This window comes from Alligator sinensis, unplaced genomic scaffold, assembly GCF_000455745.1.
Source record: "Alligator sinensis unplaced genomic scaffold, ASM45574v1 scaffold85_1, whole genome shotgun sequence".
Classification (NCBI taxonomy): domain Eukaryota; kingdom Metazoa; phylum Chordata; order Crocodylia; family Alligatoridae; genus Alligator; species Alligator sinensis.
Window position 1 is genome coordinate 242,935 of NW_005841891.1, and position 27,233 is coordinate 270,167.

At 40.2% G+C, this 27,233-nt stretch overlaps 1 protein-coding gene across 1 annotated transcript in view; it reads left to right on the plus strand.

Moving 5' to 3' along the window:
* The window catches only part of DYNC1H1 (dynein cytoplasmic 1 heavy chain 1), a 62,847-nt gene extending 36,749 nt beyond the window's left edge, over positions 1-26,098 (plus strand). Inside the window, exons 44-78 of the mRNA XM_006018060.2 lie at positions 1,020-1,153; positions 1,694-1,808; positions 1,931-2,092; positions 2,176-2,390; positions 2,519-2,723; positions 2,914-3,087; positions 3,178-3,297; positions 3,443-3,563; positions 5,383-5,578; positions 5,957-6,074; positions 6,924-7,139; positions 8,900-9,112; positions 9,310-9,437; positions 10,229-10,382; positions 11,463-11,609; positions 11,697-11,847; positions 12,077-12,330; positions 12,540-12,674; positions 12,786-12,880; positions 13,004-13,178; positions 13,875-13,950; positions 15,655-15,815; positions 18,837-18,948; positions 19,044-19,104; positions 19,186-19,309; positions 19,830-19,943; positions 20,261-20,431; positions 20,664-20,881; positions 21,023-21,126; positions 21,387-21,598; positions 22,408-22,561; positions 23,583-23,725; positions 24,178-24,346; positions 24,799-24,926; positions 25,737-26,098. Of these exons, the coding sequence (XP_006018122.1) occupies positions 1,020-1,153; positions 1,694-1,808; positions 1,931-2,092; positions 2,176-2,390; positions 2,519-2,723; positions 2,914-3,087; positions 3,178-3,297; positions 3,443-3,563; positions 5,383-5,578; positions 5,957-6,074; positions 6,924-7,139; positions 8,900-9,112; positions 9,310-9,437; positions 10,229-10,382; positions 11,463-11,609; positions 11,697-11,847; positions 12,077-12,330; positions 12,540-12,674; positions 12,786-12,880; positions 13,004-13,178; positions 13,875-13,950; positions 15,655-15,815; positions 18,837-18,948; positions 19,044-19,104; positions 19,186-19,309; positions 19,830-19,943; positions 20,261-20,431; positions 20,664-20,881; positions 21,023-21,126; positions 21,387-21,598; positions 22,408-22,561; positions 23,583-23,725; positions 24,178-24,346; positions 24,799-24,926; positions 25,737-25,865 (5,304 nt within the window). The 3' untranslated portion in view covers positions 25,866-26,098. The remainder of the gene's footprint in view (positions 1-1,019; positions 1,154-1,693; positions 1,809-1,930; positions 2,093-2,175; positions 2,391-2,518; positions 2,724-2,913; positions 3,088-3,177; positions 3,298-3,442; positions 3,564-5,382; positions 5,579-5,956; positions 6,075-6,923; positions 7,140-8,899; positions 9,113-9,309; positions 9,438-10,228; positions 10,383-11,462; positions 11,610-11,696; positions 11,848-12,076; positions 12,331-12,539; positions 12,675-12,785; positions 12,881-13,003; positions 13,179-13,874; positions 13,951-15,654; positions 15,816-18,836; positions 18,949-19,043; positions 19,105-19,185; positions 19,310-19,829; positions 19,944-20,260; positions 20,432-20,663; positions 20,882-21,022; positions 21,127-21,386; positions 21,599-22,407; positions 22,562-23,582; positions 23,726-24,177; positions 24,347-24,798; positions 24,927-25,736) is intronic.
* Positions 26,099-27,233: the final 1,135 nt, after the last annotated feature.

A 27,233-nucleotide genomic window follows, 5' to 3' on the forward strand; every position in this document is an offset into this window, starting at 1 on the left:
CCCTGGCATTCTTCTGGCTGATGGGCCGTTTCTGTCAGATGCCTCTTTCTATAAAAAATGCTTTGGGAGCCCAACCCAATGTTTCCTTCTGCCTGTGTTTTGGGAGTGGCAATTACCCTTAAGTTTGCAGCCCTCAGTTCTTTTGCTAAAGCATGTCCAAAATCATAAGGCTATATACAGAGATCATAACTATCTTATGCAATTATAAAAATGATGTAAATGGATACAGCATAATGTTTACAACAAGGTCATCTCATATCAATCAATAAATACAAGAAAACATTTATGATACCCTCACAAAGCCCCAGACTGCAGTGGGGTTCATGACAGTATTGTCTTTAAAGCCATAGTTCAGCTAGAGCTTGGATGCTCCCAGAAGCATCCAAGGATCAAGGAACATGGCATTTGGGACATAGTTCTGGCACATAAAACAGTGCCTTAGCCATGTAGGCTGTCTGACTACAAGGAACAGTACTACATCTGGATAAGCACAAATTTCTCCTTGTTGAAAACTGGGTTCCCCTTGTACTTCTGAGTAGGATCACGTGTAGTTGAGATTTGGAGTTGCCACCAAAGGTGGTCTGGTTAGAATACTGAGAGATTCTGCTTTGCTCTAGTTTTCAGAACTGTAAATGTTTCCGCTCAGTCTGGAGTTTGATAAGATGATTCTTTTCAATCTTTATTGGGTGCAACTGTTACATCAACTACAAGCAACAGCGATGACTTTTTTTTTTTTTCAAGTTCTGAATATTTCAGTCTTTCTCTTGGTACTCAGATATATTTATAAATCTCGTTTGCTTGTACACTGGACCAGAGACTGTCCTACCTACGGTTCTACTCTTAACATCTCCTTGCATGCTAGAGCAAGCCTTTGGAGGAGATTTTGTGGAAGACTGACATTCTGCTCGTGCAAAGAATGATTATCTGTGCTGATGGCATCCCATTATCCAGAATAAAGTGGCCCTTGTGAAAATCTTAGTTTTAAATTATATATTGTTTAACACAAATTGTTGTTATAGGATTATATCCCAGTGGACCAGGAAGAGCTGAGAGACTATGTAAAAGCCAGGCTGAAAGTTTTTTATGAAGAAGAACTTGATGTGCCACTTGTATTGTTCAATGAAGTTTTGGATCATGTGCTGAGAATTGACAGGTAAGATGAATTCAACTGCTGTTTGAGATGCTTAAAATCAGAAAATCTCTTAGATTTGTCCAGAAATCTAATTCAGGCTAGTCAAAAATGGTATTCCAGTCTTTTTCACAAAATTAGCAGTTCAGTGGTTCTGTACTGGAGACCTGCGCTAAAAAGTGCATTGTAAGTTCTCTCCCACTTTTAACTTCGTTCATTCCTTGGAGTCTCAGAACAGCAGAGATTTCCTATGCCTGAAGAAGGGTGATTGCACCCAAAAGCTTGCAAATAACTTTTTTTTTTTTTTTTCAACTCTTCAGTTGGTCTAATAAAAGATATTACATCTGCCCTAAGAACCTTGCCTGCCTATGTCCTTAGACCAACATGGCTACAACCAAAAACCATTGTGTAGGTTCAGCATTCTAGCTTTGTATTGGACATTCTCAACTTAAATTTTATCTGCGTGCTCAGTTAAGAGAGAACAAGGAAAGGAAATTTGAAGAATATGGTGTCCAAGTGAAAATTAATCAGGCAAATCCTGCTTCATGTTGTGGTCTTTTTCAGGATCTTCCGTCAACCTCAAGGTCATTTGCTTCTGATTGGAGTTAGTGGAGCAGGGAAGACTACTCTCTCACGATTTGTTGCTTGGATGAATGGCTTAAGTGTTTACCAAATTAAGGTAGGTAGTCATGTTACTAAAAAGGTATTTTGATATTTTGAAGCTTTGTTTGCATATATCCTATTAAATAAGGTTTATCACCTAGCACTTGAAATGGTACATAACTAGTGTTGAATTTATAGGTTCACAGGAAATATACAGGTGAAGACTTCGATGAAGATCTAAGAACAGTACTGAGGCGCTCTGGCTGCAAGAATGAGAAGATAGCATTTATAATGGATGAGTCTAATGTGCTAGATTCTGGATTCCTGGAGAGAATGAATACTCTTCTAGCCAACGGAGAGGTAACTTGAGTAAATCGTGTTTATGTTGAGTGAGTACCCCTTATGGAAAGAACAGAAAAACATTTGTTTGTTTCCCGGATTAGGTTCCAGGTCTCTTTGAAGGAGATGAATATGCTACCCTTATGACTCAGTGTAAAGAGGGAGCACAGAAAGAAGGCTTAATGCTAGATTCACATGAAGAACTGTACAAATGGTTCACCAGTCAAGTTATTCGTAATCTCCATGTTGTGTTCACCATGAACCCATCTTCTGAGGGCCTGAAGGACAGAGCAGCTACCTCTCCTGCTCTCTTCAATAGGTGAGTATCACATGTTAGAAATCCGTTTGGAAACAAACCTAGGTATCTTAAGACATCGGTCTTAATGTTAAGACTTAATTTAAAGAGTACCACCTTCTCTTGCTAAAATGTTTCCAATGCATCTTCAGGTGTGTCTTGAACTGGTTTGGAGATTGGTCAACGGAAGCACTGTATCAAGTTGGCAAAGAGTTTACAAGCAAAATGGATCTTGAGAAGCCAAACTACATTGTGCCTGATTATATGCCAGTTGTGTATGACAAACTACCACAACCACCATCGCACAGGGAAGCTATTGTAAATAGCTGCGTATTTGTTCATCAGACCCTTCATCAGGTGTGCTGTTATTTGTTGATCCTTCTCAGAACTCTAGTATGTTCCTATTTCCTAATAATGATAAATTATCATAAAATTAAGCAAGAACACTTGGCACTTACCTAGGGTGTTTTTAAGCATACTGTTTTCAGTATTTTGGCATCTTACATTTGTAAACCTTACATTTAACAAAATGCCTTTTTCTTTAAAGGCTAATGCTCGTCTAGCAAAACGTGGAGGGAGAACTATGGCAATCACGCCACGCCATTATTTGGACTTCATCAACCATTATGCCAACTTGTTCAATGAAAAGAGAAGTGAGCTGGAAGAACAGCAGATGCACTTGAATGTTGGTCTTAGAAAAATCAAGGAAACTGTTGACCAGGTACATGCCTCTTTTCAAACAAAGCAAAAGTTATTAAAGCATAATTTGGTCTAAAAACACTTATCTCACTGCTCATTTAATTCATCTCAGGTGGAAGAACTTCGTCGTGACTTGAGAATAAAGAGCCAGGAGTTGGAAGTAAAGAATGCAGCAGCTAATGACAAACTGAAAAAGATGGTGAAAGATCAACAAGAAGCTGAGAAGAAAAAGGTAAAAATCCAAGCTTATTATTTTCATGTATAGAATGGATTGTTGCAAATAAACTACCCTTTTGGTTTATAGTAATACTCCTAATGGGAACCTACAGCCTCTAAAAGGAAACAGTTTTTAAATATTTGTACTACTTTTCTCATAGGTTATGAGCCAGGAAATTCAAGAGCAGCTGCATAAGCAGCAGGAAGTAATTGCAGATAAACAAATGAGTGTGAAAGAGGATCTGGATAAAGTTGAGCCTGCTGTTATTGAAGCTCAAAATGGTATGTTAGCACTTACTAGCATGTCTTTTTATAGGTCATGGAGCATGATTCAAGTCAAAGGGAAAATGCCTGTTTTTCAGTGGGCTTCTGGATTAGTCCCACTACCTGGGGGAATACAAACCCTTTAGCAGAGGAAGGAAAGTATTAATACCTTAAGCTTCCAAAGTTGTTTGGGGGTGGAGGGTTTTTTGTCGCTTTTTTTGTTGGGAATGGTAGACTTTTATATGCTGAGCAGTAAACTTCACTGCTTTTGTGAATCTCTGCAAACATACCGTATTCTGTGTTTGTAATGAAAAATAGTATTGAGAGACTTGCAGCAATATTCTGTAATCGTACAAAGTGATGAAATGTTATGATTTGTCCAGACTACTTAAGCCTAAGCACTGCAAGCCAAACTCCACCTTTTCTGTTGAAAGCTAATAAGGGAGCATAAGGGTTGTCAGTCAGCAAGCTCAGTCCAAATGTGGCCACCCTAGTTTCAACTCGAGGGCAGGAGGCATTGAATACTTGGGTGTTCAAACTTTCTCTGCAGTATTGCAAATGAGCTGTGTGCTAGCCAAAAATACAATTAGAGACACAAAGTTTTAGACTTGTTTTTTGTTTAAATCAACATTTTTAAATGCATGAAAGCCTTTTTTTTTTTCCCCCCCAATGAAAAATAGCACCAAATACAGTAATAATTCTCAATATTCTTATTTCTAGCTGTGTAAGGGTTAAGTATGAATGGTTAATAGTTTCCTGGCAATGAAAGGAAGTATGAAATATCAATCTCTTCAATAGCTTTCTTTTTGTTGTCTTTAGTGCCTCACTGTGCAAAAGTCCAGTGACATTAATACAAGCACAATAACACATTACTGCAATACTATATAATGAAAATTTAAAAAATATATATATTTCTACTATGCCGATTCTAAAATACCAGCATTCAATCCATAAAAATGTCCTACAAAATCTGTCTTCAAGTCCTGTTGTATCCATAATTAGTTTGGCAGAATAGGTTGCATAGGAGAGGATTTAGAATTCACTATTTTGCATAAGTAATTGGATTTCATAATGCACTGAAAAATATGAACATCGTAATACAAAGCAACTTTGTACCTAAACTTTTCAAACAATGGAATGTAAGAGTGAAGTTGTATCTGTGATGGTCCAGAAATTGAAAGACAAGGATTTCTTAAGGTGATACCTTTTTATTGGACCAACTGCATAATTTTTCATTGTAAGCAGCAGATTTTGATATTTTCCATGTTATGGTCTTACAAGAGCAAGGCTATAGCCATGGTGGTCCAGTTGTACTGTAAGCGTCTGATTTTGATATCTTCCACATTGTGGTAGTCGGCCCAATAAAAGAGATCATACTAAGAAATCCTTGCATCAAACCTAAGATTCAATATGCAAGTGTTTTGCAACATACAAGTCTGTTCTAACTGGGAAGTAAGTACTGCTTTAAAATGCCAAATGCAATTAATTGTAAAATTAAATGTCATATGACAACATATACTGTACATCTGTGTTCAAGTTCATAGAGGTTTTTTAGTCTGCTTAACTTGTCAGCTCCGAGTTTGACCAGTATGAATTTTCATATCAGTTTTCATCATAATGCTGCTTTGGAGGCCCCTCATAACTCTCTCTAATTTTTTGTCTTTCTCAAGTTGTGATAGCTAGTGGTGGGTATCAATATCAAAAGTTCTTTTCAGAAAGACTGAATTCCTCTAAGATTTTAATTTTTAAGTAGCTTCTACATCTGAAAACATTTTGCTAACTGTTGGGGGTTTTTTTTCCTTTCTTCTCCTTGAACTGGTGTGATGGCTGTGGCTAGCTGTTAAATCCATAAAGAAGCAACACCTGGTAGAGGTCCGTTCTATGGCCAACCCACCTGCAGCAGTGAAGCTAGCCCTGGAGTCCATCTGTCTTTTGTTGGGTGAAAGTACAACTGACTGGAAACAGATACGTTCCATCATCATGAGGGAAAACTTCATCCCGACTATTGTAAACTTTTCTGCTGAAGAGATCAGGTGAATAACTGCAAGTATTTAACCACTGCCAGGAGCAGAAAAATTAACAAGTTTTCGCAATAAGAAAATAGTATTAAAAATTTTCTGAATAGTCAGAGCTGGCCTTACTTTTGTTTTTTGTTCTATATAACACAACAGAATTAATCTCAGGATAAACTAAGGACTGTTCCCAGTAATGGAAGTAAAATTCATTTCATGTGTTAACAGTAGTCTTTAAATCCCTTAAGCATTGCAGTTCAGATGCTGAAGGTTTAAGGTACTGGGATTTTTTTAGTTTTAGTTACTGTGGTAGGGAGCAAGTTTTAAAACTTGTGACTACTGTGTGTGCTTGGGCAAATGTATTGTTTACACATAGTCTGTCAAACATGACTCTTTCAGTGATGCCATCCGGGAGAAGATGAAAAAGAACTACTTGTCAAATCCCAGTTACAATTACGAAATCGTCAACCGAGCATCCTTGGCCTGTGGTCCTATGGTAAAATGGGCAATTGCACAGGTAACTAAGTCAGTTTGTCAACATAAAATGTTCCTATATTAATGTGATGAAAGGACTAATTTGAAGGTGTTCAGAGTATCAAAGATGCTAAATCATGCGTCTCCCACCACTCAGACTGTGGTGCTTTCCTTTATAAAGAACAAAAATAACAAGTCAAGTAAGCATGCAAATTGAGTGTTTTCAAACAATGCCAAATTAACTGCTCTGACATGCCTAATGTCCTACACTGAGTTTGTATAAAACTACTAGGATTGTTATCGTAAAACTTCCTCAGTTTGAACTATCAGTTTACAGTAATGGTGACTAACCTTGCTGCTCTGCAGCTAGTTTTAAACTACTACCAAGACCAAATTCTGCTGACTTGTCAGCTAATGGAAGAGATCAGGTAAGTAAAATGTTTTCCAGGTAACATGAAGGTCTTGCTCAGGTCTCTTGTATTGCTCTGAAGTAATGCTAGTAAAGCACAATGCAGAATAGTGTAATAATTTTCAGCCTTATCAGGGCTAGGGTTAGTTGCTTGTAAGGAAAAGTTTTGGCCCCAGACCAGACTTTGCAGGGAAGACTTCTGAAGTGTGAGTCACCTATTAGTAAGGGTTTGTTAGCCAAGGCAACTCGTTGCTTCAGTGTACTGCATAATCAAACTTGAATTTGGGAGTCTCACGGCTCCCCAAACATTGAGCCCTAATCTGTGATTTTTTTTTTTAAAGTAAAAGATTTGATTCTGCAGAAAGCTTGAACTCCTAAAAATCAGAAGGACATTCTCAAAAGATTGTACATGCTGTTGGTGTCCTATCAATAATACACATTTTCAGGAAGTGTGTAGAGCTGATAGTTGTGTGTATTTTACAGCTGAACTATGCTGATATGTTGAAAAGAGTAGAACCTCTGCGCAATGAACTGCAGAAGCTGGAGGACGATGCCAAAGATAACCAGCAGAAAGCTAATGAGGTGGAACAGATGATTCGTGATCTTGAAGCCAGTATTGCTCGCTACAAGGAAGAGTATGCAGTGCTGATTTCAGAAGCTCAAGCTATTAAGGCAGACCTGGCTGCTGTAGAAGCAAAAGTGAGAACTTTTATGTAATAGTATTCCTCTTCCTGACTTGCTTTTGAATTTGTGGAAAGGGGGCAGAAATCTATATGGCTCTCAACTTTTTCTGTCCATCTATGAAGCAGATCTGCAGCACTTTCACCAACACAAATTGCATTTCAAGACTTCATTTCTGGGCTTATATGGCTTTTTGGGTTGACAACTGCAGAACTTACAATTCTTCTAGAACAGGTTCACAAGCCATTAGACTTCAAACTGCTGCTTCTCAGCTGGGGTACTGTGGCACTGCAGGGTCCTTCCTCAGGAGTACTGACAGGCACTGCTGCCACAGTCTGGTAAAAGTACTCTAAGCTGCTGTAGCATGTCTGCATCCTTCTACTTTAAGCTCTTTGATTAGCCTAAAGTGGGCAGCAGAGCTGGCTTGTGCTGCAGTCTTTCCCCAGTCTGCCCCCTCCTCCCCCATGCTCCTGGAAACGAGTATGCAGGACAGTTCCACCTGTTCCACCTCGCTCTGTTTCTGGGAGATGCTGTGCAAGGTCAGACCAGGAAGGGCAGCACAAACTGGCTGTTCTGTCTCTTTTAGGCTGATCGGAGAGCCTTAATGCAAGCAGAAGAGCACGTGTACTGCAGTGTTTCTGTTCTGTGTGTGCAGCAGGCCTGAAGGGTACTTACCGCAGTGGCTTTTGGGGTCCTGCTGCTGCCACTGTAACCAGAGATAAAGAAGCAGATTTCAGTCTAGAAGAGCCATGCAGCATAATTGATTTCTGTATGAATCTCCTTCAGTCATATGACACTAACATAACCATCTCCCTAAGCAGTACAATTTAGCTCACTGTCTGAGGCACTCTAGAGACAGTCTCCCGGATTCAGTAAGGTGCTAGTTTTTCTATTTTTTTTTTTTTTTAATCTGGTCAAAGTACCAGTACCAGTTTTCAGAAAAATAAGACTGCACAATGCGTCCCTCTTTTAATTCTTCAGTGCTGCCCTGTTCTCCTGATTAGGCTACTGGTTTTTAATTGGCTGGAAGAGTCTTGAAGTGCTGCTGTTGCTTTTAAGGCTGGGTGATTCAGAGAGATTTTTTTCAGTCATGCTAAACTCCACCTTTCAATGCAGGAAAGTAATGGGGTTTTTTATGGCCCCTTTGTGTCTCTTCTAAGCAGTTTCCTATGGAAATGCATAGAGCACATTGCAGTTCTTCAGTGATTCTCAACTGGGGTGGTCCACATCCAAAGTTGTCAAGGGGTGCCTTTTCTAAAAAAGGTTGGGAAGCTCTGCTTTAAACTGTTGGGTTAATTGTGTGGACAGTTGGTCAGAACTAGGCTAGCCAGTCCCTTTCAACAAACACTGAGTTAACCAATTGGAACGGTTCAGTCTTGTAGTTTTTGAGAAGCTTGTTACTCATTGCTTTCTCACTGAGCTAATAGATTGCACTTCTTAAACTGCACTTCAGGATAATTACTGTACAGATATTTTTGTAGTAAAACAAGAGTGGATTGAAATAATGCTAAACTTTGTTCCTGAACTCCAGCTGCTCAAGTGGACATGAACAGTGCACGTCTTCATGGCTGCTTTATTTGTCACACACTTCACTTCAGAAATATAAAATTTAACTGTGTTTAATTAGAACCAAACTTCCACTGGTCTGCACATACTCACTTTTTTGATCTCTACTTGCACCCCAGGTTTTTTTACTTAGCAAATTTGCCTTTTCACATGCAATAATTGAATGCTTAACTTCTGAATAAAGACTGTTTGCCTCTATTTTTTTTCCTTAGGTAAATCGTAGTACAGCTCTCTTGAAGAGTCTGTCTGCTGAACGTGAAAGATGGGAGAAAACAAGTGAAACCTTCAAGAACCAGATGTCCACTATTGCAGGGGACTGTTTGCTTTCAGGAGCCTTTATTGCTTATGCTGGCTACTTTGACCAGCAAATGCGTCAGAACTTGTTCACTACGTGGTCTCACCACTTACAGCAAGCAAATATCCAGGTAAAAACTTATCCATAAATGTTAAAGTAGTGACTTCAACATGACAAAAGACATTTTGTAACTCATTAAAATGAATTTCTGCTTTAAGGGGGCATTAGCAAATGAAATTACTTTAGCTCTAATTGTTTTTGATCAATTACAGTTGCATAAGTTGTTGCTAGATGCTGGCTAAATACTAATTAGCATTTACTTTTCAGTTCCGTACAGACATTGCAAGAACAGAGTATCTTTCCAATGCAGATGAGCGGCTTCGCTGGCAAGCCAGTTCCCTACCAGCAGATGACCTATGCACAGAAAATGCCATCATGCTCAAGCGATTTAATAGGTATTTCATTTTTAACGGTAAATAAGGAGTCTAACAGATAGGGGCACAGCTCCCATTAGTAGCAGTGGTACTGAACATTCTTCAGAAGTTCGGTGTTTTATGAGAATTGACATCACTGAGCAGAAATGCTTTGCAAGACCTCTGAAATTTTAAAGGTGTTTATACACATGCTCTGGGAGTGGTGGGGAGGGGGCACTTTAATTAGAGTGGCTCTGAAAACTGCTCTAATTAAAGCGCCTGGAGCGTCATATTTGTTGACATCCCCACACTGAAAAATGACAGTGGCGGTGCTTTTTAACTAAAGCTCATCAAACAAGCTTTAGTTAAAGCATCCCCACTACCATTTTTCAGCACGGGGACGCTGATGCATATGACACTGGAGTCTACTGGAGCGTGGTAATTGCCACAGTCTAGCAGACTCAAGTCTGCTGTGATGCACTGTAATTACAGTGTGTCGGAGCAGCCTTGTTGTACGTGTACAGGAACCCTAAATGTCTATAGTAGGTGGTAATTATGACAGAAAATGAAACGTTTCCTTCCCTTGAATCTTCATAGTTAGTTCAAATATACTAAGAAGGAAGGCAACAAATTCTAAATTAAAATACTGTAGCATATGAGGAAGGTATTAAAGCTGAAGGATGACAACTATAAGCTTCTATTTTCCATTATGCGACAATGTCAAATAACAAACAAAAAAAACCCCTAGAATACAGTACTTGCTGAACTGTAATAGATTCAACTGTTTCTATTCATCCAGCTTAACTAATGCAAATAATTGTTCAATAATTTAGGTATCCACTGATCATTGATCCTTCTGGACAAGCCACAGAGTTCATCATGAATGAATACAAGGACCGTAAAATTACTCGTACTAGCTTTCTGGATGATGCTTTCAGAAAGAACTTGGAAAGTGCATTGAGATTTGGTAACCCACTACTGGTCCAGGTTAGTCTTTTGCTTACAGAGGAATTCCTGATTACATTTCCAGGAAGCCCACTCAAAATCAATGCTTTATACCTAAAAAGCATAGCATTATTGCCATAGTAACAAAACGTCTAAATGTAAATAAGGTTCCTTGCAGACATTTAATTCAGAACTATCTAAATGTAAATAAGGTTCCAGTAACCAGAATACCTATATAGGCCTCTGATTCACACTATAATGCAGCTAAGATAATCGTCTTTGCCTGTTCAAACACTGTTCCTTCTCTTTTGCTTTTTAAACTTCAAAGCTGCTGACTCGGTCACTTTCTTTTCCTCTTGTGCATCCTGTCTGCTCTACTAGTTATCTGATTGCTCACAACTTGCTCATCCACTCGCTTAAATGCCCTTCCATACCACTGCTTTTTCCACAAAACACCTTCCCTAAACTGATCTGTAATGATGGTTTCTCAAAACTGTGACCCGCTGCCAACTAGAAGCCAGTCAGTGTTTAAATTACTAGGTTGTACATAGTTGAAAGAAGTAATTGGTATGATTGTACAAAGAGTAGTAAATGTGTAGACGTTAAAGTGTATTAAGTCCAATTAGAGAGGGACTTGAAATAATTGGCGTGTCCCATTAACCTTATGGTATGTTGTTAATATTACAGAAGGAGAACCAGAGGTACAGAGTTACTTTTTCAAAGGGGTCATGCTGCTGTAAGCCTTTGCTTAGTGTCTCATTCCTCTTTAGAGAGGTTACAATTTGCTTGTTTAATAAGGGTTTGTAGCAATGGGAATTCCAGTGAGGGGTTTTTTGTGCTATTTGTAATTAGATATCTACGCAGAGTAAATAGTGAACCCAAACTGGAAATATTACTACAATCCAAAACATCTGACTAGGACTTGAACTAGATATTCTACTCTAAGCTATGAAATAGTTTGGTAGCATTTCTGCATATGACCAAGGAACTTCATATAGATTACTGTTAGAGTCTGAGCCAAGCTGAAAATCCTGGTTTAAATCAGAATTTTGTGCAGGCTTTTTTTTTTCTAGTTGCCTTCCTGGCTACTGTTCTGTACTCAATTATTGTTGCTATGTTTAGGACGTGGAGAGCTATGACCCAGTTCTGAATCCTGTACTGAATCGTGAAGTCCGGAGAACTGGAGGCAGAGTGTTGATTACCCTGGGAGACCAAGACATTGACTTGTCACCCTCATTTGTCATTTTCCTTTCCACTAGAGATCCAACAGTAAGCAAACCTTAAAACATTAGCTCTTTAAGGGGGAGGGAAAGTAGTATTAAACCTCCAAAACTATGTTTGATATCTTTTTTGTAGGTTGAGTTCCCACCAGATCTCTGCTCTCGTGTTACATTTGTCAACTTCACAGTAACTCGCAGCAGTTTGCAAAGCCAGTGTCTAAATGAGGTCCTGAAAGCTGAAAGACCAGATGTTGATGAAAAACGTTCTGACCTGCTTAAACTTCAAGGTATGTTCAAGAAAATCCACCAGCATCGGATGACATGATAATCCCTTTATTCTTTGGATGGGAAGAAAACTTAGTTACTTGCTGTGCAGCTGTTTCTCAGCTATAAATGGTTCTATTGCTTCTGGACACTTGTTTTATAGCCTGTGTGCTTTGAAGTGCCAATAATTTAAAATAAAATGCATATAGAAATGCACAACACTTATTTATGCATATCTCTCTTTCACTTAAGGTGAATTCCAGCTGCGTCTGCGTCAGTTGGAAAAATCTCTTCTACAAGCTCTTAATGAAGTAAAGGGACGTATCTTGGATGATGACACAATAATTACTACTTTGGAGAACCTAAAGAAGGAAGCAGCAGAGGTTACCAGGAAAGTAGAAGAGACTGATATTGTCATGCAAGAAGTAGAGACGGTATCTCAGCAGTATCTGCCCCTGTCTACAGCTTGCAGTAGTATCTACTTCACTATGGAGTCACTGAAACAGGTGAAATAGAACCAAATGTTGTTCCTCTTCTTCCATCAGAAATTCTACACTTCATTTTTTTTCCCCAAGTTGAAGTAGTACTAGTCAGATTACAGTTCTTTCTCCAGTACAGCTACATGTCCAGGAATTGCAGTAACATGTACTGTTTATTAGATAGTAGGGCCTTTTAAATTTGCTTTCTAAGCTTGAGTCTTTTTTTTTTTTTGTAGATACATTTCCTGTACCAATATTCTCTCCAGTTTTTCTTGGATATCTATCACAACGTCTTGTATGAGAATCCAAATTTGAAGGCAGTTAAAGACCATACACAGCGTCTCTTAATCATCACAAAGGATCTCTTTCAGGTTCGGTACAGCCTTTTTTTCCTTTTTATTTTTTTAAGGTCTTCCAAAAGATTCTAGAAACTATTTTATGGCTTTCGTTAGTTCACACCTAACCTGTTACTCCTTCAATAGGTGGCTTTCAATAGAGTGGCTCGTGGCATGCTACATCAAGATCACATAACCTTTGCCATGCTGTTGGCCAGAATTAAACTCAAAGGCACTATTGGGTAAATATTTGATTCCTTGGTTTTCAAAATTCACTTCTACTTCCCATCTTATGCAAGATGTGTTTTAATCATACTCATTTAAAAAAAAGGAACTCTGCTAAAATCTACTATTAACTTTTTCAGGGAGCCTACGTATGATGCAGAATTCCAGCATTTCTTAAGAGGAAAAGAGATTGTACTCAGTACGGCATCTCTTCCCAAAATCAGTGGGCTAACAGTGGAACAGACAGAAGCTATGATGAGGCTGAGTTGCCTTCCTGAATTTAAGGACCTGGTTTCCAAGGTTCAAGCTGATGAGGTAAATTGAGCTATTCTCACTACACTAAACTAAGTTTAACCTCTTGGCACTTATGACCCTATTTCACAATAGATTGTGGGACACTAGTAATAACATAGCTGTAATGTCAATGTGCCTATAAGGTAGGACAGTACCATTATTGCCACTTCAGAGGGTAACTAGTGAAGATTAAGGGTCAAAATTTAACTTCATTTTGCAGTTAAGGATGCAGAGGCACTCATGGACTTCCATGGTAGATAAACACAAAGTGCTCTGAGAATCCTATCAGATATCTATGTGGATCTCTAGGAGCCCAAATACTTTTGCATGTCTCTGGCTTGCCCAAGGTCCCACAAAAAAACTGACAGGCCAGGAACTCTTTAAGTTTTGCGTGTCGGTTAATACACTAATCCCTATCCCAAGTCTTTGCCTCTTCAGAGACTAGTATACAGGTTTAAGCCCTCTTACCTTAATTGGAATATCTAGTGACTTTCTGTTTAATGTAACACAGACGTTGAATTTTGGTTGGGGTGGTTGTATTGCAGTAAAGACCCCACTCAGGATGAACCCCTTACTGTGCTACAGTCTCTATATGCTTGTGTAAAGAAGAGGGAAATGCCTGCTTAGAAACCTTGTGACTGCAGTTAAAAATAATGAAATTTGAATCTCAAGCTCCTCAGAAATATATTAACTATGATGTGCTTTCCCTCAATGCAGCAGTTCTGCATTTGGCTGGATAGCAGTTCACCAGAGCAGACGGTACCATACCTTTGGTCTGAAGAAAAACCTTCAAGTAAGTTCAGCTGCCGCCTTAAGTCTTGCTACCAATAAAAAACATTCAGAATAGAACTTCAAGTCTTAGGCCTTAATACTTGTGAGGATTACAGGTTTGACTAGACGGAGATCAAAAGTCTCAAATCACATGTTTTCAGGTAAAAACATCTTCATTTCAATCTGGGATAAGTAACAAAGCTAGTTCTTCCTGATCCTTGTCCTACCACGTTGTCTTCCACCTTGTTACAATGGTAGGAATGCCTGCTGCTTCAATCTTCATCCTCTCAGATGGTAAGGGCAAATGGACAATAGTTTTGCAGGGTTAGTGGAGCTTTTGGGAGTTGCCATTAGAAAGAACATTTCCTGTGGATCAGCTAGTCCATGGTAGCAAAAACTAAAGTAGGGCCATTAACTTGTTTCACTTTTGTTTAATCGCTATTAAATAGAAGCTAAATAGCAGTAACTTGTTCACAGGACAGCATACAGTTATGATTTATGAGTCAGCTGATCATAATAAGCCTTACCTCCCATCACGTTTAGAGCTCAACTTCAGGTAGAGGATGGTAAAGTTCTCAGGTTGTCGCCTGCATGTAAAAGTTCTAACACTTTATAGCAATGCAAATTGGCTTCGGTATCTGATGTGGGCACCTGCTTACTAGAAATGAACTGTCCACAGTCAGTTTACACAGACTGTATATAGCTGACTTATTGTTAGCCTCTAGGCTGGTGATTTGCTAATTCTTCTACATATTGGTATATCACAAAAGGTTTATCTTGCTGCAGTTTTCTTGACTGTAGTCTAGTTCAATGTTCCCATGACTTTGTCTTGATTCAAATTAAAACAACTTCTATTTATAGCTGGCTAAAAGAAAGTTAATGTAACTGCTCTAAATTAATGCGCACTTTAAAGTGAAAGTACAACTCTACTCAGCTTCCCAGTCTGAAAGCTTATATGGGAAAATGTGTAAAATTGTATTGAAATTGGCAGTTTGAGTGTTCCAGGATTGCAGTTGGTGACTTTTAATGAACTATAAAGATGACAGGTTTTGTGGCATGGTCACTGCAGATTGAATAGTGCTCTGACCTGGGTGTAGGCAGCTTTAAAACCTGACAATATACTAACAGACTTAAAGCTTTCATAAGGTGTGCTCTAACTGCACAGAAACATTTTTATGAGGAAATTGCATCTTGAAGGTGAACCATAAATGTGACTTGTTCTTTTTACATGCATTAAAATACTGCAAAATACATGAAACTTGGGCTGCAAACACTCCAGGAAAATATCCTTTCCTCAGCTACAATTTCTGAAGAGATCATAGGAGGCTGGAAACTTTGTATAGCAAGTTGTTTGTTCTTGTTTTGCAGCAAAATTCAAAGGTACTAATCAAATTGGTATCCAGTTGAGCTAGGCCCTAAGGGGTTAGCAGCCTGTAATATGGATAAAATCATTATGACTGACAAATGGGTTGATTTGACCAGGGTGTTTTTAGGACAGTTTGATCTAAGTGCCAGTAACAAATGATTTTGACTAAAACAGTATGTACACTTTGTGCTGCAAGTTGCTCAGTGCAGTCTCAAAGTTGTATTTGGGGTTCTGAGGAAAATCAGACTCTCAGAGGGAGAAGAAAAAACTAAGCTTGAGCACTGGGAAGAGAAGATGGAAAACTTTGAGCTTCAACCTGTGAAGCCTCATTTGGAAACAATGACTCCCTTGTCATTTCAGCACCTATTGGGCAGGCCATCCATCGTTTACTTCTGATTCAAGCTTTCCGTCCAGATCGACTGCTGGCTATGGCACATATATTTGTGTCAGCAAACCTTGGAGAGTCCTTCATGTCCATTATGGAGCAACCATTAGATCTGACGCACATTGTTGACACCGAGGTAATAATATGTATGAATGTGTGTAAAATTCCCTGTGCTATCTTGAGGACCAAAAATCTCTTCTATCAGGCTTCATCTCTGTGCTACCCTGCCTCCACTCCAGGTAGTCAATGCCCATTATTAACTTTGTCCTTGAGAGAATTCCCTATATTCACGTTGATTGTCCTGGGGGGGTTTCAGTATAACAAACATGTGACGGGGTTGCCAGCTGTCCACAAACTTACGGACTTTTCGTAAATCCCAAGCTTAAATGTGCCTGTCCGTAAAATCCGTAAGGCCTGAGCTTAATTTTAAAGTTCCTTGATATGAGACCAGAGCAGGGGTAGGCAAAGTATGGCACACAGGCCAGATCTGGCCCACCAGCTGACTGGATCTGGCCCACAGGGGGCATCTGCCAATTGATTGGATCTAGACTATGGCTGCCCCTGCAGCGCTCGGCATGGAGCCAAGCCCCACCCAGGGCAGCCAGCACCAGACTCCTGCCCACACCTACCAGCCCTGATGCAGGCCAGCAAACACAGCTTACCTGTGGGCTGCTCCTGGTGTGGCTGCAGCCACCCGGGTGCTACTTAGCTCCCCTTAACCTCCAGTGGCAGCTTCTCCTTCTCCTGCCTGTGCTGTGCTGCTCCGGATGAGAAGAAAGCTTCAGCCAGGCGGCTCCTGCCCCAGCGCATGGGACTTCAGCTCCTGGCTGCCTTCTACCCACTCTGCCTACTTAGAGCATGGCATTGCCTGCCCTGGGCAGAAGAGGATGGGGTTTGACCCCATGTGGAGTGCTGTAGGGGGTACCCACACTCCCCTACAGAGCAGGGGCATGCAGGGAGTGGATCACAGCTCTGCCCTGGCCCCAGCCCTACATTATCACTGCCCTGCTATCCTGCCTGGTGATCCTGGCCTTACCTGCCTGTCCTGTTCCCAAACACCACTCTCCACCCACACGTGGTCCCATCCTCCATAAGGAGTTTTGGTGAGTTATTGCAGTAGGGGCCAGGGGGGAAAAGAGTGCTGGCCCAGTCTCTGACAACTCATCAAAATTCCTTTTGTGGCCCCCAGACCCAAATAATTGCCCACCCCTGGAATAAAGGCAAGTTTTGCACAGGTGGAGCAGAGCAGTACCATCTAGTGTCTGAGCAGGAGCATGAGTCCAACATGGAGGTCTTTCAGGGCCTTGTGGCTCAAGCTCCCTTCCCTCTTGCCCTCAACCCTAGACTGCTGGTGCTGCTGTTGTATCCAGCCCTACCTGTAATACTGCTCGCCTTGCAGATAGGGAGCCAGTAGTCTGCCAGGACAGCAGGAGCAGGGCAAGAGCGGGGAAGGCTAGGGGGCAGCACTGTGCAGTCAGGGATATTAATTTTGGGCTGAGTAGAAGACCCCAGGATGGGAGCAGCAGGGTGTAAAAACCATTGTTCTGGCTAGGCAGGGTTGCCAAACCAAGAAAATTTTTATTGACAATCTGCACACACAGAATCAAAGAAAATTAGGGTTGGAAGAAACCTTAGGAGGTCATCTAGTCCAAGCTCCTGCTCAAAGTAGGACCACCCCCAACTAGATCATCCCAGTCAAGGCTCTTCCTAGCTGGTTCTTAAAAACCTCCGAGAACAAAGATTCCACAGACTCTGGGTAGCCTATTCCAGTGCTTTATTACTCTCCTTATGAGAGTTTTGTCCACATCCTTTCTGTAGTGGGGGGCAGGGCAAAACTGGACACAGTACTCCAGATGTGGCCTCACCAGTACAGAATAGAGGGGAAGAATCACTTCCTTTGACTCACTGGCAATGCTTCCTACTAATGCAGCCAGTATGCTATTAGCTCTCTAGGCAGCAAGAGCACAGTGTTGGCTTATATTCAGTTTATTGTCCACTGTAACCCCCAGGTCCTTTTCTGCAGAGCTACCGCTCAGCCAGTTGGTCCCCAGCCTGTACTGGTGCGTGGGATTGTTCTGTCTTAAATGCAGGATTTTGCACTTGTCCATATTTGAACCTCAAGAGATTTCTTTTGGTCCAATCCTCCAATTTATTGAGATCTCTGTGCTCTTTTACACATGCTCTGGGGGTGGCGGTGCAGCACTTTAATTAGAGCAGCTCTGAGAGCCACTCTAAAGTACTGCAGCATCTTGTGTATCAGCATCCCTGCGCTTCAAAATTGAGATGGGGGTGTTTGAACTAAAGCTCATTGAATGAGCTTTAGTTCAAGTGCCCCCGCCACCATTTTGAAGCATGAGGATGCTGGAAGACTCAATTAATTGAGTCTGCTGGAACACACTATAATTAGAGCGCATTGGGGCAGCCTCTGAATTCTAGTCCTATCCTCCAGCATATCTACTACTCCTCCCCACCCCCACCAGCTTGGTGTCATCTGCAAACTTGCTGAGGGTGCACTCCATCCCATCTTCTAGGTTGTTGATGAAGATATTGAACAAAACTGACCCCTGGGACACTCCACTTGAAAGTGGCTGCATTGATTACTGCCCTTAAAGCCTGACAATCTAGCTAGTTTTCTGTCTACCTTACAGTCCATTCGTGCAACCTGCACTTGCTTAGCTTGCTTGCAATAATGTTGTTTGAGACGATATCAAAAGACTTGCTAAAGTCAAGGTATATCACATCCATGCTGACTGTTCCTAATCACCTTTTGTAAGTGCTTAGAAATGGATTCCTTGGACCTGGCTCCATGACTTTGTTAACAACCTTTTTTTTTTTTACTATGTTTGGTGTTAAACCCCCGAATTAAAACCTGACCCTTGCCAGGGTCTGGCGCAAGGGTTACATTTACTCTGTGTAAATAGTGTTGGTAGGAAGAGTGGGCTGTGGGGTAAATTGGCAGATTGCCAGTCAAAAGTTGTCTAGGGTTGGTCATTTTATAACAAGGGCTCCTGAAGTTAGACTTTTGCAGTAGTTCTTAGTGTAACAATTCTTAGTATATAATAGTAAAGTAAGGGGAGAGGGACTTCTTGCTACAACAGACGTAAGTGTTGATCCCTCTAAGTAATCATAAATCTAATATTCATTTCCTGGTTTGTAGTTGAAACCTAACACTCCTGTGCTAATGTGCTCTGTACCTGGGTATGATGCTAGTGGCCATGTTGAAGATCTTGCAGCTGAACAGAACACACAGATTACCTCTATTGCCATTGGTAAGAAGAATATACTAAGGTTTTTTTCTTCGTTTTAAACATCATGAAAAGATAACTGAATTTCCATGACTTGAGCCTTAACCTTGTGTTTACAGGTTCTGCTGAAGGGTTTAATCAGGCAGATAAGGCAATAAACACAGCAGTGAAATCTGGCAGGTAAGTTCTTTCTTCCTGTTACTTTTACACGTAACTAACATTCTGCCATAAACTCACTGTTCTGTTTTGAATTTCTTGCAGATGGGTAATGCTAAAAAATGTTCATCTGGCTCCTGGTTGGCTGATGCAACTGGAGAAGAAACTGCATTCTCTACAACCTCATGCTTGCTTCAGACTCTTCCTTACAATGGAAATAAATCCCAAGGTAAAATTATTCCATGTGACTGACCTCTGAAGTAGTTACCATACAGATGTAAGAGTAAGCTCAGAAATTGGACTTCCTGTGGAGTTAATTAAGGTTGGGAGAGTGTTGCCTTAAAGTACATGTCTAGGAACAGGACCAACTAAACTCCAGCCTACCATGCTTCCAACAATAGCAAAGTTACGAAAAGCGGGAGTTCTTCCGTCTGCTGCAGACAGATGCTTCCTTCCTAATGCATCTTTCCCTCCATTTCTCTTCCCAGTGAAATGTAAAAATTATACCTGATAGTTGTATGCCCTCACATAGCTAACCCTGCAATTACTCTGGTCCTTCCCACTTCATTTCAGTATCTCATTACAATCGAGCAGATACTGCCTTGCACTCAAGGATTTTCAGTGTAGTACCTTGCATAAAACACTAACTTTATATAAAAAAAAAAAAAAAAAAAAGGGTTGAAGTTGAGGGGTGCTGAGGCAGCGTTCTTCAGGGCATGATTTGAGGATTGTCTCTTCTGTTAATCTAGGTGCCAGTGAACTTGCTGCGTGCTGGCCGAATCTTTGTGCTTGAACCACCTCCTGGTGTGAAGGCAAACATGCTGAGAACCTTTAGTAGTATTCCTGTTTCTAGGATGTGCAAGGTAAGCCCGTGGTTTAATCATGTGGAAACCTAAAACTTTAACAAACTGTTTAGAAAGGTAAATGCTTCAAGTTAGGGTGAACCAACTGAAACATAGTGGCTTATTGCTTTTGGGAGGCTTTCATTTAGCCAATTTAAAACATTCAGTTTAAAGAGATGCAACTATACCTTTCTCTGGCATACCTTCAAGTCTGGGGATGCTGTATGTGCTAGATCTTGGCCATTTGTATTAGCACTGCTGTCAACTAAGGCTTTTTTGAGCATCTTCTAATTACTGTCCTGGTGTGGTAAAAAGTGCATTATTTTACCCTTTCCTAGTCTCCAAATGAACGTGCTCGTCTGTACTTCCTCCTTGCTTGGTTCCATGCCATAATTCAAGAACGTTTGCGCTATGCTCCACTGGGCTGGTCCAAGAAATATGAATTTGGAGAATCTGATCTGAGATCTGCTTGCGACACTGTAGATACGTGGCTGGATGACACAGCAAAGGCAAGTGGATTTGTTTGACCTTTGTTCATTTAAAGAAATAAAGGCATCACTTCTGGTTGGTTGAAGTTTATAATTTAATGAAGTGCAACATACTCTGCGGTACTGGGTAGTTGAACTGAATAGTTAAAGCACAGTCTTAGATAATAAACTTGATCTTTACTAAAATTGTCCCTAAACTTTTATTGAAGGGGATCTTCCCCCTTCTAATTTTTAAATTTTGCTTTATTCTTAGGGCCGCCAGAACATTTCACCTGATAAGATCCCATGGTCTGCCCTGAAGACACTGATGGCACAGTCAATTTATGGAGGTCGCATTGATAATGAATTTGATCAGCGTCTGCTAAACACTTTCCTGGAGCGTTTGTTTACTACTCTGAGCTTTGATAGTGAATTCAAACTGGCTTCCAAGGTAGATGGACATAAGGATATTCAAATGCCAGATGGAATCAGGTAGTTATGAATGAGAAAATCAACTAGCTTGCAGTCCATTAGATTTTTACTGATATTTTTGTCCCCACCCTACCCCACTTATGGCTTGATCATAGGTAACATACTTGGATTTCTACTTAATGCCTAAACATTGACTTACAGACGTGAAGAATTTGTCCAGTGGGTTGAAATGCTGCCAGATACACAGACACCATCCTGGCTGGGCTTACCAAACAATGCAGAGAGAGTTCTTCTCACCACACAGGGTAAAAGTTGTTCATACTTTATATAACAATCTGTTTACATGGGATGTAGTAAACATTACAACTGTCGAATACAAAGTAAATGAGAAGCAAGCATCCTTCTGAGGTGTTCAGAGTTGCTGTTTCTCAGCTGTACTGTCAGTTCTGTTTGATTCTCTCTCTGCTACCCATCATCCTCTTCTCTACCCTAAAACCTCTTGGACAGGTGTCCTGAGATTTGTTTCCCCTTTTTTGGCTAATATCACTTTATACTTTTGGTGCAGGCATAGATATGATCAGTAAAATGCTGAAAATGCAGATGCTAGAGGATGAAGATGACTTGGCTTATGCAGAAACTGAAAAGAAGACCAGAACAGATTCCACCTCAGATGGACGTCCAGCCTGGATGAGAACACTGCATACTACAGCCTCCAACTGGCTTCATCTTATCCCACAAACTCTTAACCACCTCAAGCGAACTGTGGAGAACATCAAGGTGACAATTAAGTTGTCAAATGTATATTGAGCAAAAGTTCAGAAATACCCCTTTGTCTCTGGGTGGGAGTTACTTTTCCATAATTCTATAAGCCTACGTATTCTACCCTTCAGGAAAGTATCTGTGTAAATCCCCTTTTTAAATAGTATAGCAGACGTTGAAAGGTCTATGGCTTCTGAAAATGAATTCTTAATGGCACAGTAATGCTATAATTTTTACTAGTTAGGCACCTCTTTGATTATTGAGCAAGGGCTGCTTGAAGTACAGAGTGCACTCTTTGTATTACCGCTGTGTACACTGACTGTAAAGGAGTAGTAATACTGGGATAATGGGTTTTTGCTAACTGGGAATGTAGACTGACAATGGCCAAAGGAGCCCTAAAGTCTTAAGGCATAATGGGACAGGCTATTCTTGATTTTAAATTGTAAAAGCCTCATTCCAGTTGGTCCATGTCCATTTTACCTTGACAACTATCAGATCTCCAGTGGCCTATGGGCTCTCTGCACTTTAAGACAAAACAGGCCCTGCCCTGCAGCATGCACCTTGCACTCTACTTCTAACAACTCTAGTTGTCAGTGTTCCTGTTTTGCTAATCATCTTTGGACCAGCTGGAAGAAGAAAAACTCATAGAGAAAACAGAATAAACGTGGGAAGTAAGGTGAAATGTATCAGTTGGACAAACCACTAAGGCATTAATTAATCTTGGATTTGTAGTGCCGCCTTTCCCTTTAGCGCTGCAAAGTTGAGTTTGCTTAGAAGTTCTTGAATCTCCCTTTCCTGTAAACTGAACTTGAACCCTTTTGAACTAGGATCCCTTGTTCAGATTCTTTGAGAGAGAAGTAAAAATGGGAGCCAAGCTGCTTCAAGATGTCCGTCAGGATCTTGCAGATGTGGTTCAAGTGTGTGAGGGCAAAAAGAAGCAGACCAACTACTTGCGTACGCTTATAAATGAACTAGTGAAAGGTATGTTCAAACTAGCATCTCTATAATGTGCTATTAGACTAATTGACCTCCCCATCTGGTTTCCAGTGTGCTCTGCTTTTTGCTAAAAAATGAGAATTCAATTAAGCAAAAACTGAAATTTCCTGCTTAACTCTCTCAAATTGGGAGCAAGTAAAACATCTCTTGTGAAACATGTGGTGGAGCTGAGTTTTTTTGACAGCACTGACACAACTGGTATTCAAGAAAAGAGGCTTTTTCTAGGAGTTTATACCAATATTTTGAGCTTTGGTGTTTATAACTGGTAGTTAACTTGAGTTCAGTTTAAGCTCATTTGAAGGAAGGTTACCAGAGGAATGCTAGAAACTTTCCTAGGCAGACAGGGTTCCTTGGGTGAATTTGATATCTTGTATTAGACCATAAATAAAAGATATCAAATTCACCCAAGGAACCTTGTCTGCCTCTGTCCTTAGACCAACACGGCTACAACCTAATTCCTAGGTTGCCTAGGAACTTGCCTAGTCATTTTTGACCACTCACTTCAGTCTTGGACCAGTTGTTCCCTCTTTAGCAAAACGTGTCATCTGCTTGTGAAGATACAGACTGCAAACCAATACACAGTTTGTAAATGAAATCAGACTAATTACCTTATACAGTAACTTAAACTAGGTGTCTTCCATCCTTACAAAAGCCTTCAAATCATAATATTTAACTGAAATCTGATGTAGATGTGCCTTGAATTGGCCAACTATAAATTTTACTAACTAGCTTTTTGTGTACACTGGACAGCACTTTCAAGTGTTGACCCATGTAATCTTCAAGAACTAGTTTGAAAAAAGAGCATCTCATGAAGTTACAAGTACTTTATAGTGGTAACCATAGGTTCCAGTTTCAATCAAGGAACCATTGTATTTGATACTAAAGAGACTGCCTTGGTGCAAAACAAAGCTACAGTTCTACCAGTGAAGGGCTAAAAATTTGGGAAGAGGATGTAACCCAAACTTAAGACCACACAAACTCTTTACTTTGTACTCATCTTTTATAGGTATTCTGCCTCATAGCTGGTCTCACTACACTGTGCCTGCTGGCATGACTGTTATACAGTGGGTGTCTGACTTCAGTGAACGCATTAAACAGCTACAGAACATTTCCCAGGCAGCTGCTTCTGGTGGAGCAAAAGAGTTGAAGGTATTTTTTTTGCTATCTTTCCCTCTACAGCTTTTTTCTGATTTTTTTTTTTTAAGCTGGGGTTCCTGTAGCATATCTCTTGGCCTAATGTTATAAAGCACTGAAAGCTTTCTTGGATTTTTGGATAACCTTAACTTGAAATGTCTTGTGTATAGCGTGGTGTTCCTTTTTAAGCTGCCAGTTTCAAAATCAATCTGTAGATCATGTGCCCACCAACTGCCTCATGGTTAGATGGGTAGCATTGGCACTTTGGAATTAACAAAAATCTTATGAATCATGTATTTACTTAGTAGAACTGCCTCCCTCATACAAATGAAAACTTCTGAGGTAACTTTCTTAATTGTGTATACTAAAAAAAAGCATCCCACAGTCACAAATACTGAATGTGCCTAAAAGCTGTTGGCTAATGCATGTAAACTAAATCACTAAAACATACCTCTTTATTTGAATAGAACATCCATGTGTGCCTGGGTGGCTTGTTTGTACCTGAGGCTTATATTACTGCTACAAGACAATATGTGGCTCAAGCAAACAGTTGGTCCCTTGAAGAACTTTGCCTAGAGGTCAATGTTACAACTACCCAAAATGCAGTCCTGGATGCTTGCAGTTTTGGAGTTACAGGTAAATCCATGTCACCTTGAAAAGGGGGTACTCTTGGCCCCAATGAATCGCATCAAATGCATAACACTAAAGGGGGGGGGGTTTAAGCCTTATTTAAAAAAAATCCAAATAATATTGGAAGCTAAAAGATTACTTGGGGCTTTGCACTACATATATGTTCATCATTTAATGAAGAAAGCTTTGCTGTGCTGGTATGTAGTGCTGAAATTCCCTTACTACTTAGGGTGTTTTAATCATGGAAAACTTAATCCTCCTGGTAAAGTGACTAAGCACACTTGTTAAGATTGGATCTAAATATCAATAGCTCTGGATAAGAAGGCAGCTACCACATCTCAAATGGCTGACAGTTACCTCTGGACTCAAATGGAGTACTGAAAAAGATTTCTTTACCTTTTTTGTAGACTTTGCTTTTGAGAGCAAGCATCAATCACACTTTCAAACTTTATTCATAGGTTTGAAACTTCAGGGAGCCACGTGCAGTAACAACAAGCTGTCTCTTTCAAATGCAATTTCAACTGTATTGCCCATAACACAGCTCCGCTGGATCAAGCAAACAAATGCTGAGAAGAAGGCCAATGTGGTAAGTAATGTGGCTACAAACTTTTAAGACTTCTTCACAGTCTTTGCTCATTAGTGATTCTTCAGATACTAAATTTTTCCCTTTGACTTAAAAAATACTTGTTCCCATTTTTAGTTTGTTTTTATAGTAGATGATCCCTTCCAGTGGGAGTTCTCAGGCAAACAAGTGCTGTGACCCAGCTTTTCTTTATGGCTAGATGGAGGACAGCCTGAAATATTTGTTGGCAGGACAGCAAACTGATTTTAAAAATCACCGCTTCTCACAGATGTTCATGTTGACCCAGCTGGTTTCATAGTTAGTAGGGTCAGAAGGTACCTGAGCAGATCATCAAATCTGACCCCCTGCCATGGGCAGGAAAGGGTGCTGGGGTCAAGTCACCCCGGCTAGGTGGTTATCTAGCCTCCTTTTGAAGACTCCCCAGGGTAGGAGAGAGCACCACTTCCCTTGGAAGTTGGTTCCAGATCCTAGCTGCCCTGACTGTGAAGTAGTGCCTCCTGATGTCTAATCTGAACCTAATCTCAATTAATTTGTGGCTGTTGTTCCTACTTACTCCTGGTAGTGCTTGGGGGAACAGGGACTCTCCCGTTCCCTGCTGGTCCCCCCTGGTAAGTTTGTATAGACGGCCACCAGATCCCCTCTCAGCTTTCTCATGCGGAGGCTGAACAGGTTCAGATCTTGCTGAAGTTTAGTTTCTCTTTGACACGCTGTGTTGGAATACTTAATCTTACACACTGTTCAAGTGGTCAGGAATTTTGTAGGTCTTCCCTCAGCTCTGCTTTTAATCTTCATTTCAAACTATTTTTCTCTCAGGTTACGCTACCAGTTTATCTCAACTTCACTCGTGCTGATCTCATCTTCACTGTTGACTTTGAAATAGCCACCAAAGAAGACCCTCGTAGCTTCTATGAACGTGGTGTTGCAGTCCTCTGCACTGAGTAAAGATGATAATTTTGTAACTGGTAAATAGTAAAAGTTACTGTCTTAAGTGTGCTTCACTCAAGATTGGTTAGATTATCAGATGGATATGTGTAAAGTTGATTTGCTTAGAAGCGTGTGTATTGGGAAAGTGATGCAACTTTGATGGTTTGAAGGACAGATGACTGTTTTTAGGTGGTTCTATTTACGTGGTAATCGATGAATTATATTACGTGAAATAAAGTCTGTAGCATGACTGATTACTCTTTTATTTCTAAAAGCTCTGCTCTTGCTGCCTTGCTATAGGGCATGACCTTCATGCTTCCAATTTTCAGGTGATTGAGTAGGTTAATTCCACTACTGAGAAAACAATTTTACCATTTGTGGAACTTATTTGAAAAGTTAAAGCAGTGCAACTCAAATTTATGAAACAGCACATTTTGTGGAGCAAATTTAAGAAAGCTTGCTCAAGTTCAAAGGAAAGGAGAAGAACAGTAGTCTTTAAATTAGTGGAGCAAAGAACTGCATATATGGAACATATGAGATGACATAGAACAGATACAAACCACCTTTCATTTTTTAAAGCCAATTCTATATATAGAACAAGACTTCATCACCATTCCCCTCGTGTCTGTGTTGGTATTTATTTTTGTTTGTTTTGTTTTCTTTCCATTTAATACTAAATTGCCTATCAAGTTAACTTATTTCAGTCTACTGAATGCAGGATATCTCTAAATATCACATAAAGGAACCAACATTGCCAGTGTAGATATTAGTTTCTCAATCTTGCTACATAAATTACCTTGATCTGTCTTATTGTATACACCAGGACAATGATTTTTAGTCTTAATTAAATGAATATTAATGTTTATATTTTGACGCTTCAATCTGCCCATCTACCTTTTTTTACACTATTCACTGGCACTTTTTTTTTTAAATACTGGCTCTTAAGCTATGTTTACTGGTTGGCTGCTCCTACCTTGACACGTGTTTTTTGTTCCAGACATTTATGAGTAACTTATGCATATGCACTGCCCTAACTGGTACACATGATCCTCATGGACAAATGCTGGGGAAGCCGTCTTCAACTCATTTCTGGCAAGAGGCTGTTTCACAATATTACTTTTGAATGCCATGTGAATTCTTCATGCCATATAGCTTGCTACAGACTTCCAAATACCTGGCTCATTTCATGAAGATATTTGGACTGTAGGACTGCTCCTTTTGGTATGCTGAAATGGAACATTATTTTTTTTCTGTGGCAGGTGATAACTCAGATGAATCTGTATACTTGGCATTTTGGGAATATCTAAACTGGCTGTTAGCAGCCTTAAGGCTGCAGGCCAGATTTGACCTGGTTCAGGTCAGAGATGGAAGGGTGCTAAAACCAGA